General features: G+C 45.4%; 1 protein-coding gene across 1 annotated transcript in view; it reads right to left on the reverse strand.

The window, feature by feature from the left end:
• Positions 1-16,406, reverse strand: part of Tgm3 (transglutaminase 3) — a 39,354-nt gene that overhangs the window by 15,532 nt on the left and 7,416 nt on the right. Inside the window, exons 2-7 of the mRNA XM_058575534.1 lie at positions 12,286-12,459; positions 11,715-11,963; positions 11,075-11,193; positions 10,168-10,296; positions 6,731-6,908; positions 6,491-6,626 (exon numbers count right to left, since the gene is read on the reverse strand). Of these exons, the coding sequence (XP_058431517.1) occupies positions 6,491-6,626; positions 6,731-6,908; positions 10,168-10,296; positions 11,075-11,193; positions 11,715-11,963; positions 12,286-12,459 (985 nt within the window). The remainder of the gene's footprint in view (positions 1-6,490; positions 6,627-6,730; positions 6,909-10,167; positions 10,297-11,074; positions 11,194-11,714; positions 11,964-12,285; positions 12,460-16,406) is intronic.

Here is a 16,406-nt window from a genome sequence, read left to right on the forward strand (position 1 = left end):
AAGTCAGGTACGTTGTGGCACAGCTATAGGGCAGAGAATCATGCAGCCATGGAAGAGAATGAGCATCCCATAGGTAGGTGCAACTGGTTTTTGCCAATTAAAAGTGAAATGAAATTAAGCAAAAAAGGAACAAGAAGAATCAGTCTGGTGCTTATTTATATTTAAAGTACACCGTGAGGTAAGAAAATCAAGTTACAAAATCTTGTGTGTGATGAAACCCCTTGAAATTAAAAAAAATATACATAAAAAAAATGGAAAAAATTACCCAAAGTTCTATTGTCTTGGCCAGGATTAACAGTTTGGTGTATACATTGTGAATATGGTAATATATGAAATAAGTTTTATATCGTTTCCATTTTGTATGTTCAAAATTACTCATGACTTCTGTTACTAGACAATAAATGAAGATTTAATAATTATATATAGTATATAAATGATAATAGCTAACATAGTATTAACATGGAAAGCTGTGTTCTAACTGCCTTTGTAATAGTGGAAATTAAGACAGAGCAGATAACAAATGCATCCTGGTTCTTTCCTCACGCAGAAGCCACAACTTTGGTCCCACATATTGGGGATATGTGCCATTCCTTCTTTCTTTCTTTTTCTCCTTCTCTGTTTCTCCACACTCAACCCCTTTCTCTTTCTTCCAGTACAAAGAATTGAACCCAGGGCCTTATACATGCACTAAGCATGGGCTCTACCACTGAGTTTCACTCCTTGATTATATTAACTCATTCAGTCCTTATAGCATCCTATAAGATAGAAATGATTATTATCCCCATTTGGCAAATCTGTTCACTGTGGTGCAAAGAAGTGAAGTGATGTTCAAGGTCTCCTAGTAAGTTTTGTGTATAAAAAAATGATACACAAAAGCAAACTAATAATAGATTATCTTTCATTTGAAATAATCTTATTTTTGAAGATTATTTGATGACAGGAAAATGCTTGTAATGAAATATTTAGCCATGAACACATGATTAAAACTGTAAGTGGTTGGTTTCCAGGTGTGGGAAAGGGAAGGTTGTACCTATTAAAGGTTTTGTCTTGCTCTCAAATCTTGCATAATATATAATCCCAATTCTACAAATAGCAATAACTCATGGAGAAAAGTTTGGATAGAAAACTATCAGTGTTAGAAATATGTGAACGACAGAATCATCATGAGTTTTACTTCCATATACATTTTGACATTTCCTACAATTGTGCAAAAAAGTCGTCATAAGATTTATCTCCAGGAACACCCACAGAGTGTCTTTTTTGAATGGATCTTGAAGATGGGTTAGAATTCACCAAGAGAAGACAGAGGGAGTGTGGGAAGATGATCTTAGGTGGGCACAGGGGACAGGGAGGGAAGAGGGGGCGGTAAGAACACCATGTTCGACTCCACATTTGTGTTGTTCCTGGCAAAGAACCCCAGGAGAAGGGTGGGTTAGTTAGTAGCAGCATTTTAGTACTTATTTACAAAGTGGGGATTAATTCAGAGCAGATAACAAACGCATTCTGGTTCCTCCCTCACGTGGAAGCCACTACATTGGTCCCACATATTGGGGATACGTGCCATTCAGATGCCCATCGGCATCATCACAGAAATTCCAGTTTGAGCTTCTGGTTGTACCACACTCTCTCCCACCACCCACTTAGGCTCCTATTTCTGTCTTCAGGGTTTCAGGAAGGACTCAGACCTCAGAACTACCTGAGTTGTTTATTAAAAGATGTAGATTCCTGTCTCTTCCCACACAAGTTAACTTTTTATTTTTATTTTTATTTTTTTTCTGTATGAGGAATTCAACCCAGGGCCACTCTACCATTGAGCTACATCCCCTCCCCTTTTTATTTTATTTTATTTTTTTTAAATTTTGAGACACGGTCTCACTAAGTTGCTCAGGTGGGCCTCAAACTTGCAATCCTCCTGTCTCAGCCTCCTACAGATTACAAGCACACAATACCAGCCCTGGCTCCATCCATAGCAATTCTAATGTAACCTTGGACGTTTATAAACCACTACTATAGAGAAAGCAACTGAGTAAGCTTACTTTAGAATTCGCAACCCCAATGCCCAACCCCTTCTAAAGATGCAGCCTCTGCCAAGCAATCTTTCCCAACATGCCCAGAGAATGCCAAACGGGACCTCTCTGCTGTCTCTGAGTCTTACACATAATTCAACAATTTCAATACTTCTGCTCCATCATAGCCAATCTTTTTACAAGCTATGAAGTCCCCTAGTACAGTCCCTGCTAGAGGAGAGACCCCTCTCAGTGCTCAGTGTCCCGTCAAGGAGGTCCTGAGTCACACTTGCTGAGTTCAGTTGTCCTGAGGACAAGGCTACTCTTGTTTGCCTCACTGTGGGTCTCAGTGGCTAAGTGTTAGTGGGCTCAAGTATCCAGAGCTGTGTCCGGAGACTGCACGAGGAGCCAGGGGCTCTGCCGAGTGGGCCTGCACAGCTCTTCCTTGGAAGCTCTGCCCAGCTCCATCTGCCAGGCAGGGCTGCACAACCCACACTTGCCTCCTACCCCAGAGCTCCACACCGCCTACAAGTACAGTCAGGTCTGTGACTACAGAAATTGGGAGATGGAGTCTAACAAATTAAGGAAACAAGCCAGAAACATCAAGCTAACCTTGGCCGAGCTGTTCTGAATCATTTGGTGGCTGCTGAGTGACTAAGTGGGCTCCAGAGACCTCCTTCACAGTGGCCCGACAGGGAACTGGATCAGAAAAGCATCCTTAACTAAGCTCTCCCTAAACTGTCCTGACTCTGAATAAATTGGCATGAGCAGAAGGGCTTAGAAAAATATGTTCCCCACTGGATGCTGTGAATGTGATTTTTAAAAAGACCTGGAAGAAATAGCAGAGGATTCCTGATCTAGCCTTTCCTTTTATGGGGTTGGGGAGTGGGGATTGAGGTGTAGAAAAGGACCCCCTGCAGATACCAAAATGTGCAACCTCAAATCCCGTGTGTAGAATGGTGTGGTGTTTGCACATGCTCCCTATGCTTTCAATCATCCCTAGATGACTTCTAATACCTAATGCAATGCAAATGCTATGGAAATAGTTGTTACACTGTATTGTTTAGGGAGTAATGACAGCAAAGTCCGTATGTATTCAGTCAGTACAGATGCAATCATCACAGGCATAACTACATTTTGGACTCACAGTTGGTTGGATCTGTGGATGTGACACCCACAGACACACAGAGTTGACCATGTTTCTCTCTGTGCCTTTGTTTTCTCATCTTTAAAATGAGCAGATCCCTCTCAGGACTCTTCCAGTGCTAATGTTCTTTGGCTTGGTAGAGTCCTCTTTAAGGATACCTGTTTTCTACCTCTAGTTTGCTCACTAATTCACAGTGTGATTTTGGGAGAGTCATTTTTCTTCATGGAGACTCTGGGACACATTTAGTCTCACAAATAAGTAGTTTTTGCTGCGTGAGAAAACAAACAAAAACAAACAAAAAAACCCCAAACCAGAAAACAAACAAAAGACCAGCCTAGCTTCTCTGGAATGAGTTGCGTAGCACCCAACATAACCAGAGCTCTCATTGGCGACCAGCCAAATTCTTTTGGAAAAATTTCAAGGTGAGAGCTGTCAGATCTCTCAAACATCAGTTAGGAATAGTAACAACACTCTGTCATTGTTGGTATTTTTTTTTTTTTGTAGTAGGGATTGAACTCAGGGGCACTTAACCACTAAGCCACATCCCCAGCCCTTTAAAAAATATTTTAAAAAATTTGTGACGGGATCTTGCTAAATTGTTTAGGGTCTTGCTAAGTTGCTGAGACTGGCCTCAATCTTGCGATCTTCCTGCCTCAGTCTCTCAAGTTGTTGGGATTATAAGCGTGTGTCACTATGCCTGGTTCTATAGTTTATAAATCTGCCAGAGTTCAAATCCCATCTCCACCACTTTCTGGATATGTGACATTGGGTAAATTCTTCAACCTCTGTGCCTCAGTTCCCTCAACTATAAGATGGGGATGACAATAATAGGGCACTCCTTGTCATTTGTGAAGATGAATGTAAGCACAGACCTGGCACACAGCCATGGCTCAGCAAGCCACCGGCTACACTGTTATCATTACTAAGCATTTTGTGATGCTTAGCCTCATGACCCTCACATTCTGTTACTGGACAAGGTTCTAAAAGCCTCCAACATTTATAGCTCACAAAGATTCAGACCAAAGGGTTTTCTATCCAAACCCAGGCTGTTCTCATAATAATAGGTTAGTAATTTCACTTCAGACAGAAATGACTCTTGCTTCAGCTCTCCTCTGGATGGATTTAATGTAGAAAGGGTAGCATGGCTGCTTGGGGAGGGGTAGCCCTCATAGCAAAAGTGAGGTGGGCTGGAGCTACAGAGAGTGAAAGTAGTGAAGTTTGCAAGAGACTTAAATGACAGTTGAGTTCACTGACGGGAGGAACTCGGGAACCGCCCACAGCAAGCGGGTAGTAGGACTGGAACAAGGGCTCAGGACTCCCTGTCTTCACACCTTCGTAGGCTGCTTCCCCCTCCCACAGCTGGCAGGGGCTGGGGTGGGGGCATGGCCACCAGCTCCACTGCAGAGAAGGGATCGGAAAAGGAGGTGCGAGAGGAAGGAGGAGGACCCTCAGGAACAGTCAGAGCTCCTAGACCTGGAACCCTCCCAACAGAAATGACAGTGAGCCACCCAGGTATGTCTTCATCCACCTCTACTTGTCCCAAAAGGGATTATATCTGAATGAGAGTTCTAATTCCAAATTCAGCTTAAAAGCTCCACCTTCCTGCTCTCTGGAAGCCTTTCTTGAAGATTCCCTCTCCAGGTTCCCACAGGGCTTACTGTCTGAATCACTCACCAGGCATGTCACACACTATGCCGGTTGCTAAGTCACCTCTAGTAAGGGCTTCCTACCCCGTCTCCTAATTGCACCATAAATGCTTTGAGCAGAGAGAGCCAGTCTTAAACATTCAGGAGTCCCTGCAGCTCCTAGTGTATAGGATCTTCACAGAAAGATCTCAACTAGAGAACCTTCCCCCAGAAGACCAGGCATCTTGTTCCACCAACCATCTGCTTTTGTAGAAGAAGCTAAGACTAGGAATGGCATCGTCTGGATGATCAGACCTGGTTGCAATGGGATTTCAGACACAATGACGGAAGAAAAACCCAGGGAGAAGGAAAGACACTCATTTACAGGAAGCCAGAAAACATCAACACCACCAAAAAACTTTCCCCAGTAGTGATACCATCAGAAAGAAAGTGGTGTTCACTGATCGAGAAAGAAAATCCAAAACTAAGCTTTCTCTGACCCATGAAACCTGAAGAGGGGAGGGGATGCTAATACTAGGCCAGTTGCACGAGGCTGATGTTTGTGTTAACAGCTCTCCCCACCGGTTTCTACTTGTCCTTTTGCTTTACTCCACTAGTTACATTTCAGAACAGTTTGACCTTCTCATTCTGGGAATAATAAGTAAAAGAATATTTTATATAGATCATCTTAAAGTTTAACATCTGGAAATAAGATGGCATCTGTGATGAGGTTACCCAGGCGTGTAGATGCATGTGAGCAATTATGTGTGTGCTTTCAAATTCATTAAAATAATACATGGTTGACATACATGTGTGAGACTTTTTAAAGAGACATGTAAATATCTATGTGTGTGTGTGTGTGTGTGTGTATATATATATATATATATATATATATATATATACATAGGCATAGGCAACATTTTCAATTACCATCTATCTGGTAATAACTTGGCATTTATTAAAACCTTAAATAGTTGTGATAGTACATTTTTTTGTGTACATATACTGCTCTATATATTTATATAAAACTTATGTCTATAAGTTTTATGTTGGCATCTATTATATAAAGAGATGCATAACGTGTGCACATGGCAGAATCATGATTATGAATCTAAACACAAAATTTCATCTGAAATGCAAAACAAACTTTCATTCTGTCAACCAAGACATGTAATATGTATATATAGGTTAAAATGGGTCAGTTTTCTTACTGTCTTTAAGAAAACCCTTTGGTTATATGGGTTATCTGAAATGAGATAAATTTATATTTCCCACTGGAAAGTCAATAGCTTCAAAAAGTAGTATCAGCTCCAATGGATCCTATAAACTCAGGGCAGTTTCATGGAGATCATGATCGTACCTGTCATTGGTATGAGGCCCTTCATCTGAGGGCAGAACAATAGAGATCTTGTAAAGCACTGAGAAGAGAGGTTTGGGTTCTGCAATCGGCACTAGCAGCATCTCCATCTTAAACCTTGCCCCAATAGTGATACCATCAGAAAGAAAATGGTGTTCACTGATCGAGAAAGGTTGCAAATAGAGAACCTTCCCCCAGAACACCAGGCATCTTGTTCCACCAACCATCTCCTTTTGTAGAGGAAGCTAAGACTAGGCACGTTTTTCCCTCCAACTCCAGATGGATCTGGGTTCCAGGGGAAGGTGAGGGCAAGAAACTTGGTGTTTACGGTCACATGGCAGGGTCAGATACTCACCATACACTATCACTGCCTTTCTGCAGGGGGTTTCCCATGGGGTCATAGTACACATCCACGGTGAGGTTTTTGTCTGTGTCATGAGCCGAGTTGAAGTTGGTGACCACGCGGGCGGGAATCCCCAAGCATCGCATCACTGCAAATCAGGGTTGGCATGAGGACTTGGCTTGTGGAAGGGGTACCTTGGCACACCCCATGACTACCCCCTGGTCCAGCAAAGGCACATCACAATCAACGTACCTGTGTTGAGGACCCCAGCAAACACCCAGCATTGGCCAAATTGGACTGGCCTGAAGCCAGAAGTTTCCCATGTCTTGAGGATCTCCACGCTGCCGTTCCAGTTCCTTGGATCCCGGCCACCAGCGTAATTGCCGCTCCAATTCCCAAGAAGCACACCGTAGTCATCGTTGCCATTGATCTGGACAGAAAATCCCCACAAATGAATCCACACCATACTTGTCCTAGGAGAGTGACTTGCAGAATTCAGAGGACCAGGTAGGGAGATGAGAAAGAAAACCAGGGACCCTGAGGGAACGTTTATGTCTTTCATTTTGGGGATGATAATTCTAACAATAACCCCTTAGGAGTCCTATGTGGTTTATCGGTTCAGAGGTGCTCTGCTTAATGGGCCATGTTGGATTGCCCTTGATCCCCACATCAATCCTGCACTGCAGTTGAAAACAGAGACTCCACAGCCTGCCAGGGGCCCAGCAGGGCCAGAAACACAGCTTGCAGAGGACTTCTTGCAAAAAAGAACTCATGAGCTAGCTATCACTGCTGTCTGTCAGCTTGGGGGTCCATGACTTGAAATTCGTATTCTACAAAGACCATTTTAAGACTTTTAAGATCTAACTTCTTGGAAAGAATAAAAAGGGAATATTGTTTTTTATTCATTCATTTGTCCATTTTTTCATCCATCAATTTATTCATTCATTCATGCATTTGACTTAGAGCATGTTTCTACTAAGGAACACAATCGTTTTGCAGAACAAGAAGAGCACTAGAGCTTGGGGTGCAGTTCAGTGACAGGTGGCTTGCCTAGCATGCACGAGGTCCTAGGTTCTAGCCCAGCACCATTCAGATAAAGAAAGGAAAATAAAAGAGCACCAAGTAAGGACCTGAATTACTTATGGGTGAAATGATATCAACAATGTCCTGTCTGGGATTTACCAAATGATCTGTGGAGGAGGGGGGTCAGACGTGACACGAGATCAGTCTTGAGTGGGTAGACAACTGCTGAACCTGGTGATAGGTACATAGGAACTTATTATCCTTAGTTTTGTGTAAATCTGAACTTTTCCATAATAAAAAGTTAAAAGAGGGCCAGGGATGGTGCTCAGTAGTAGAATGCTTGTATAGCATGAGGGCCTGGGTTGACGCTTAGCGTGGGTGAGTGCATGCACCCACGTGCCTCTGTGTGTGTGTGTGTGTGTGTGTGCGCACACACACACACACACACACACCAGAAAGAGAGGAGAAACCTAGGTTATAAGCACTGCTTTGCCACAGGTCAGCTTGGGGATCCTGTGCAGGTCACTCACCTCCCTGGGCCTTATGTCTTCAATGCAGAGAAAGTGAGAAGAAATGTTTTCTAAGCTGCCTTCCTTCTAGCAACCCGTATCATTTATCCCCACTGTACAAGAGGCTGGACCAGGACCTCCAATGGCTTCTCCAGCCTGTGGGTTCCACTCCCTCTCTTTGGAACATCCCTAGTGGAAACGCCTATGGGAATGGATATTCTGGAAACAGACAGATGCTGGCCCAGGACAGGCTGGGCCCAACATTTCCTGGCTCTCAGTCCAGGGGTGAGCTCCACACCCCTTCCAGGAGAGGGTCTGGACTATAATTGTAGGACCAGGCCATAGGGCCCTCCTGTGAGATGGAACATGTGCAGCCTTTCTCCCTCTCCTACGTCACAAGTGTGCAGCCACCAGTGTGGTAATCAGCAGGGTCACCTCTGGCCGAAAGCTGAGTGTTCAAAGCCCTTTCACAGGCCATAATTAGCTCCTGGCCCAGCCCAATGGGGAGGTCTGGAGAGAGCATCAGGGAGGTGCAGCTGAGGAAATTGGCTCTGAGATAAAGTGGTTTGGCCCTTGGCTTAGTGAGTCAGCAGCTGTAGGGCCGGCTGGCCGCACCCTCTCGCTCCTGGTGGAAGAGCTCAGCTCCCTGAGAAGCCCTGAACTTGCTTCCTCTTTGTACCATTTTTTGACTGCCTTGGCCCTCACTGATCCCAGGGCCCCCAGGTTCTTGGAGCCTATTCCATTCCTTTCCTGCAAGGCTTGGTTTCAGACTCAACTCTCAAATAGCCCTCTCCAATTAACCCTGCATATGTATCCTGCAACTGGAAGTTGTTGGAATTTCTAACCAAGTTACTAGTTTGTTTGGAAATAAAATAATAATAATAATAATAATAATGCATCTCAAAAGTAAAAAGACCAAGACAACCCTAAATCATGAACCAAAATAAAAAAGCAGTTTGAGATACTTCTAGGTAATTGTTTAGTTCAAGAAAGTTAAAATGAAAGAACTTTCTTTGACTTTTATTTTTTAACTTGTAAGCTGGTTGATCCTCTTGTTTACTTGAATTAAAAAAAAATTTGTGGTTGATGCATTATGATTACATATGATAATGGGATTTACTGGGACACTGTCTGGTCATTTTTTTTAATATTTATTTTTTAGTTGTAGTTGGACACAATCTATTTTATTTATTTATCTTTTTACGTGGTGCTGAGGATTGAACCAGGGCCTTGCACGTGCTAGGCAAGCGCTCTACTGCTGAGCCACAACCCCAACCCTTGTCTGGTCATTTTTTAATGGAGGCATTCTCTATACACTGAGTGCAGAGCCACAGATTCCTCCAGGATTTAGCTGTGTGTGCGTGTGTCTCTGTGTGTGCGTGTGTGTGCGTGTGTGTGTGTGTGCATGCTCATGTGTGGCAAATCTCTCATGCCAAGGTCGAAGTGAGTGGAAAGAGAGCCTGGGTGGGCAGCTCAAGGCCTTCCTGTGGTCTGACTCACAGTTGATGCACTGTGAGCAACACACACTAGCTCCTTGAGCATCTTTCCCCATCTAGATAATGAATGGGTGTCCCAACAGTCTAGAGCTTTCTTCTGTGGAGGAGCTGGATATGGCAAAGGAGCTTAAAGCCTCAGGCTCCCTAGCAGATGTAATGTGCCTCTCTTCTCAGAGGCCCCACGATAGAGCAGAGGCTATCTTTGCATCCCCTCTCCTTCCTGACCCATCCCTGGAAGATGCCCAAAGGAGAAGTGCCCTTTGGAACAGACAGCACCCGCACTTCCTTGTGCTGAGAACAAGAAACTGACCTGTGCTCCGAGCCAGGGGTACTTAACCACTGAATCTCATCCCCAGCCCTTTGGTTTGTATTTAATTTTGAGACAGGGTCTCATTAAGTTGCTTAGGGCCTTGCTAAGTTGTTGAGGCTGGCTCTGAACTTGGTATCCTCCTGCTTCAGCCTCCAGAGCCCTGGGTTGACAGGTGTGCGCCTCTGCATTGGGCTTCTTTTCTTTTTTTACCATTTGTCTATGATGTAGGCAGGTGGCTGAATCTGGCTGGATTTCGGCAGGTTCCTTGGCTTAGCTGCAGGTAACACCTCATCTGAGAAAGGCCTCTCTATGGAGGTAACCACCAGTAATTACCTTTCTACTGTTACTCACCATGGCACTCAGCACCCGGGTAATATATTTAGGGTCATTTCTTCGGGCCACATCAGTAGCAGCGTCACGTCGGAAGTTCAGACTCTTATCCAACACGGCGAGGCTGATTTTCAGAATGTCTTCTTCATACTATTCAGAATGGGACTATATATTACCACGAAAGAAATGACAAGTGGTACTGGCTAACTAAGGGAACGCGAGCCTCTATGTTGAGGCCACAGGATTTCAATGGGACGTTCCACTCTGTGACCTTCTGAACGGAGAGCCTCTGAGGAACAGTGGCCGTGCCCAGTCATTAGCCCTGCAAACTGCTGTACCCAAGACCCTGTCCCTACTCCCCCATTGCTTTGCTGCCGTGGAGTTGGGAGTCTGTTGCTCAGCCTGTGCGGCCCCGGCTGCTCTATCTATCGAGTGAATGATCAGGCCAAGGTCTTCTCAAAGTTTTCTTATAGCTATGACTGTGACCTGGACTATATTATGTAGACTCCTGGGAAACCAGTTTTATAAAGAGAAAATATGTTACTAAAAATACACCTGAAGCCATTGTCACAATATGAGGCTTATGTTAAGTAATTGCCTCAAACTAGGTCCTTTGGCCTTTTACACTGAATGAGTAACAGAAGCTATATTACTGTCCTGACGGTCTTTCTGGGGCCTTATGTTATTGTACTAATCGAGTTATGTGTGTCTGTCAAGCCCACTAGCTTGTGACTCCTTTAAGCAGCAGATCTTCTCCATCTCGTGTATCCTCAGTGAGCAGCTCAGGGTATGGAGCATAATAGGTGATCAATAAATATCTTCTGAATGAATGAATAAGGGCAGGCAAATGGACAGATACGGGGCTGATCTGTGAGACAAGCCACTGAGCTTGCTTAATTGGGACGTTTTCCTTAGTCTTCACTGTTACCTGTCCAAAATTCCAGCCAACCATATTAATTCGATTTGTGCTTCCTACGAAGATGGCGCCGGAATCTTCCTCAACAAACTCTCGTCTCTCGGCTTCGTTACTCATAAAGACATCATCCCCTGTTTGACACAGAAAGCAGATACCAGGGACTAGAATCCCACAGAGGATCCAAGCGATCAGCCTTCCCCCACCTGCGCCTAGAGAATGAGGTCTTGGGTTATTAATGCTTCCAACCTTCTTTGTGGTACTCTGGGCTGGAAAGAGTAGCTGGGCTGACCTGAGGGTCTGGAAATGAGAATGTCACCCAGGGATGACACACTTCCTCCTTCAGGCAGAAAGCTATCGCCAAGCTTCAGAACTGTATTGGAGTCATAATTATAATGAACCATGCTTATGCAGGATAAAAATTCCAGATCCCCAGAGGAAATAGCAGGATGTTCACTTGATGGGGAAGGATTTGAGGATCAGAGAGACAGCGTTGACCGTTCAAAGTCACAAAGCTGGGTAAGTGGCAGAGCTTTTGACCTCTAGCGTCTCTGTTCTTTCCCACAGCCCACAAACTTGCCCCAGTGAAACCTGAGCCTGCAAAAGGGCATTCCCTCAGCTCCTTTCCATGTTCACAGCTTGGATCCGGGCTTACCTTGCATCCAGGGGTTAAAGAGCAGTACGAATACTCCAAGGCTCGCGGTATACATCCCTTCCGAGGAGGAGGAGGTGACCTGAGTGTTCATTGTGTACCACCCTATGGGTGCAGAGACGGGACTGGAGATGATGACCGTCAGCAAATTGCCCTCCTTGCTCTTGAGCTGAGCTTTCCAGCCTCCTCCAGCGCTCCCAGTGCTGATTGGAAATGTAGCCTTTGTCTTGGCTGACTCTGAGGACGAAGGCCCTGTCAAAGAAGACAGAAGATGAAGGAAACCCAAGACGCTGGGTCAGACCATGGGGACATGTCAGGTTCCAGTACAATCGCAAAGTCCTTCGGGGGGATTCATCCAAAGGAGTTCCTATTATCATCTTGGAAGTATCATCTGACGGTGATAACTCTTGGGCTCAAAGATGGGCAGCCACTTGCCCAAGGTTACACTGAACGGATGGCAGAGCTGGGCCAGAGTCCAAAAGAAAATCCCAGTGTGGTGGCCATCGTCCTTGGGATGGGCAGTCCCAAAATCTACTCAGGTGTCTGTGGATGTGGTGGGGAGGTGAGCAGGTACCTGTGGAGACCACAAAATCTAGATGTTCTTCAGGGGCAATATTTCGGTTCCAGGCTATTGCGATCTCAAAGGGCTGGCCTCTGCGCAGGATGAGTTCTTGGCTGGAGAATTTTTCCGTGTGATGTGCATCCCGGTTGGCAGACTTTTGCCAGTTGACACTCTGGAGTCTCAGAGCTGTGAGACAGAGAAGGACAACCTGAACTCTTGGGAGTCAAGGGTGGTGGAGTGGAGAAGAGTATAAGACACCAAAAAGCAGCGATGGGGTGAGGCTAGTCAGGGCAGAGCCAAACTTCTGGAAGGAATCACATTGGGAGTCAAAAAGACTTTGGTCCTGCCTAGTAAAAATCTCACTGCCTATTCCAATTTGACCTTTCTAGGCCCAGGTATTCCAATTCACATGATCCAAGATTATAGAAAGGCCCCGATCTTGTAAAGAGCCGAGCCACTTCTCCACATACTGTTCCCACTGCTGAGAGGGTCTTTCATCTGTATCTGGTGACCTGTCACTCAGACTTCAAGGAATAGGCCAAACACTCAGGGACACTTCACCAGCCATTCAGAAGACCTGTGTCCCCAGAGCAACTCTGTCCTATGTATTAGCATGTCTCATTGCTTAGTGGATGAAGTTCCAACTGGGAGGAGGACGCATGTCTCCACTCTAGGGGCATGGATTGCTTTCTTGTGTCCTTGCATCTCCCCAGTCACCAAGGGCCAAACATTTACTGGGAGGTGGCTTGGGCTTAGGATGTTGCTAACCATGACCCTCAGCAACATTTCTAGACCTGGAGATTGGGAAATTCCAGCCTCCGAGGAAACTTGCAAAAACTCACCGGCAAAAGCTACTTAGAGGACTGGATCAAAGGCCAGTGAAATTCCCAGATGAGACCCCAAGGACACCCATCTCCAAATCCACCCCACTCCAGTCCTGCTCATGTGATTATAGAAGTGACAGAGCCACACTGTATGGGGCTCATGACAGACCCCATGACGTATGAGGAGTTTGGCTCATGGAAACCTGTAGAACAGCTCATTCCCTGGAGTGATGAGTGAGATGTTATGTCACTCATTCCTCCGCAACCCGAACAGTTCTGTCTTCATGACAAGTCCACAACCGTGCTGGGAGGGAGACGCACATCTCAGTCAGATTGGATTCTTAAATTTGTGTCTCTCTCACCATCAGAATATGCCTTCCTGATCTGTAAATCCTGGTGCCTCGCACATTGCTTGACTGGGGTAGGATAACTGGATAGATAAATGAATGAAAAACTAAGTAAACAAAGAAAAAAAACTAACGTCATAAAACACCCTGGTAACTACCACTCAAAGTTTGGTCCATAAAGGAAGGTGAAATGCAGGGCACCCATTCATTAGACAGATATAAAACACCTATTTCTTTGTACCACACTCTGTTAGACCCTATGTTGGAGTGGAAAAACGGGTGAGATGGAGTTTTAAGATCATCTGTAGCGGGTAAGATAGGCATGAGTGACAAAGGATGATGGAGTCAGGGGAATTCTGTCCCCTGCCCATAGGGAGGGTGCATCAGACACGCAGGCAGCAGACAATCACAGTTATAGGGATCAGAAAAAGCTTCATTGAAAATGCTGAATTTTTTTGTTTTGTTTTGTTTTTAGGAACTGGGGATTGAATCCAGGGGAACTTGACCATAGAGCTACATCTCCAGCTCTTTTTTTTTTTTTTTTAATCTTTTGAGACAAGGTCTCACTAAATTGTTTAGGACTGAGTATCTGAGGCTGGCCTTGAACTGGTGAACCTCCTGCCCACTGTGCCTGGTGAAAAACTGGATCTTGAAAGAAGACATATAAATGCCCAACAGGTCTATGAAAAAATGCCCAGCATCACTAATCACCAGGCAAATGCAAATCAAAACCACAGGAAGCCACACCTCACTCTAGAAACAATAGCTATTGTAAAAAAGACAAAAGACAAGGCTGGGCTGGCCAGGAGGTAAGAGAAGAGGGAAAGGCTTGCATACTGCTGGTGGGAATGTATACTAGTTCAGCCAGCCTGGAAAACCATATGGAAGGTCCTCCAAAAATTAAAATTAGAACTATCCTATGATCCAGCAATCCTACTTTTGTTTTGTGTAAATATTCAAGGGAAATGAAATCAGTATGTCAAACAGACCTCTGCCCGCCTATGTTTATTGGGCACTTAAGCACAATAGCCAAGAATTGGAGTCAACCTATGTGTCCATCTGGGGATGAGCAGGTAAATAAAATGTGGTACATACACACAATGGAATACTATTCAGCCACAAAAAAAGGCGGAAATCCTGTCCTTTGACAAAATGGATGGAACTAGAGATCATTTGTACGGTGATGTAAGCCAGGTACAGAAAGACAAGTACCACATGGTCTCATTCATATGCAAAAGGTTGATCTCATTGGGGACAAAAAAGGGAAGGGAGGTATGAGGACAGATTGATCAATGAGTACTAAGCTATAATTAGAGAGCTCTAAGAAAGACGAACAACCCTAAAATGGCAAATGGTGAGGAACAACCCTAAAATGGTAAATGGTGAGATAGACATGTCGAACCTGATTTAAACATCATACAATATATGCATGCATGCCTTGAAACACCGTATGTGTCCCAAAAATATATATACACAGTCTTTATTTATCTATTAAAAATAAATTCAAATTAAAAAGAAGGAAGAACATGCCGGGACTTGAAAGAAGATAATTTTGTCAGGTGTCATTAAAGCAGTGTGCTTTCCCGAGGATGGGGAGAGAGGCCCGCAGGCGTAGATGAGTGAGCTGCCTAGAACAGAGGCCCTGCACCGAGGAGGGAGGGAGGGAGACAGGAGCAAGCAGGGGGCCAGGGCAGGGTTATTTAAGGAAACAGAGACAAGCAAACCACAAGAACTGACTGAGTGAAGGGCGGAGGGAAGGGAGGCCAGCGGGGAGAAGAGGGAAGGAGGAAGAAAAGGTGAATGTTCCTGGCCATCAGTAGCAGGTGAGATGGCCATGCAGAGGCTCAGAGTGAGCTGACACTGAGCTTTCCACGGTTCATAGACAACCAGGCTGCTGGGTCCCCAGCTTTTTTAACCTCTGCCTCCTACTGGCCTTGCTCACTGCTCTCTGTTGGTCCCGGTCAGTGGAGATCTGGTAGAGCTTTATTCGTGGAGTTACTTTAGAAAAAAGAAGGCTCCATGGAACAATTGGTTTCAGACCACCTGAGCCCCCTACGCCACTTCCAGATTCTTCACCTCCTTTCTCAACCTTAGAGAAAGAAGCACGCCCTTCTCCAGGTCAAACTCGCTCTTCTAGACCGTGAGTTCTTTGGGCACAGAAAGTGTGTCCCCAGATGGCTCTCTGCCAAGCACAGGGGAAGGAAAGAAGGGAGGGACTCTGCAGCTCCACCTGGCACCTGCCCTCCCCGCAGACAGGTCCACACCTGTGACAGCTCTAGGAAAGCTCGGGTTGTCTTTGCTGCGTCTGTGTCAGCAGCAAAGGCCCATCTCGTTCATCCTAGAGACCAGTGACTGGTCCTCTTGGAGAATGACCAAGACAAGACTGAGCTCCAGGGGCCTCGGCCGCAGAAACACCATTCCTCCCACCAGGGACACGGGCGGCGAGGAGCCGGGTGCACTTTGCATGACCCACCGGGTCAGAGCCAGGGTGATTGTGGTGGCCACGATCACAGTACTAGCTGAAGTTTACTGGGCATCCATGTGCCTGTCATTACTCCAGTCCTTACATGCATCAGCCCATAAACCCTGTGAGTTGGGCATGCGTAATACTCTGTTTTACAGATGAGGAAGCCAAGGTGTAGAGAAGGCCGTGTCATGGTCACCCTGCTCCAGCGTGGAGGACTATAGTACACAGTCACAGGAGTCTGCCTCCCGAGCCCACGTTCACCATCGCCTCCTTTCCTACACCAAGTGAAAGCCCCAGCAAGGAGGAGGAGGTCTGCTCTCCACGAGGGTATCGTGGGATCACAGTCTCCTCTGAGCTGGAGAGGACAGAGGAGGAAGACATTTGTCAACGGGCTGCAATGTGTCATCGAGGAACTCTCAGCAACTGGAAACTGAGGCTCAGAGAGACAAGGCACCTTATTTGAGGTTCTGTATGCAGGAGTTGCAAAGCCAGGGT

Source organism: Marmota monax, unplaced genomic scaffold (assembly GCF_021218885.2).
Source record: "Marmota monax isolate L192 unplaced genomic scaffold, Marmota_monax_Labrador192_F-V1.1 WCK01_AAM20220418_F8-fsc00014, whole genome shotgun sequence".
Lineage (NCBI taxonomy): Eukaryota > Metazoa > Chordata > Mammalia > Rodentia > Sciuridae > Marmota > Marmota monax.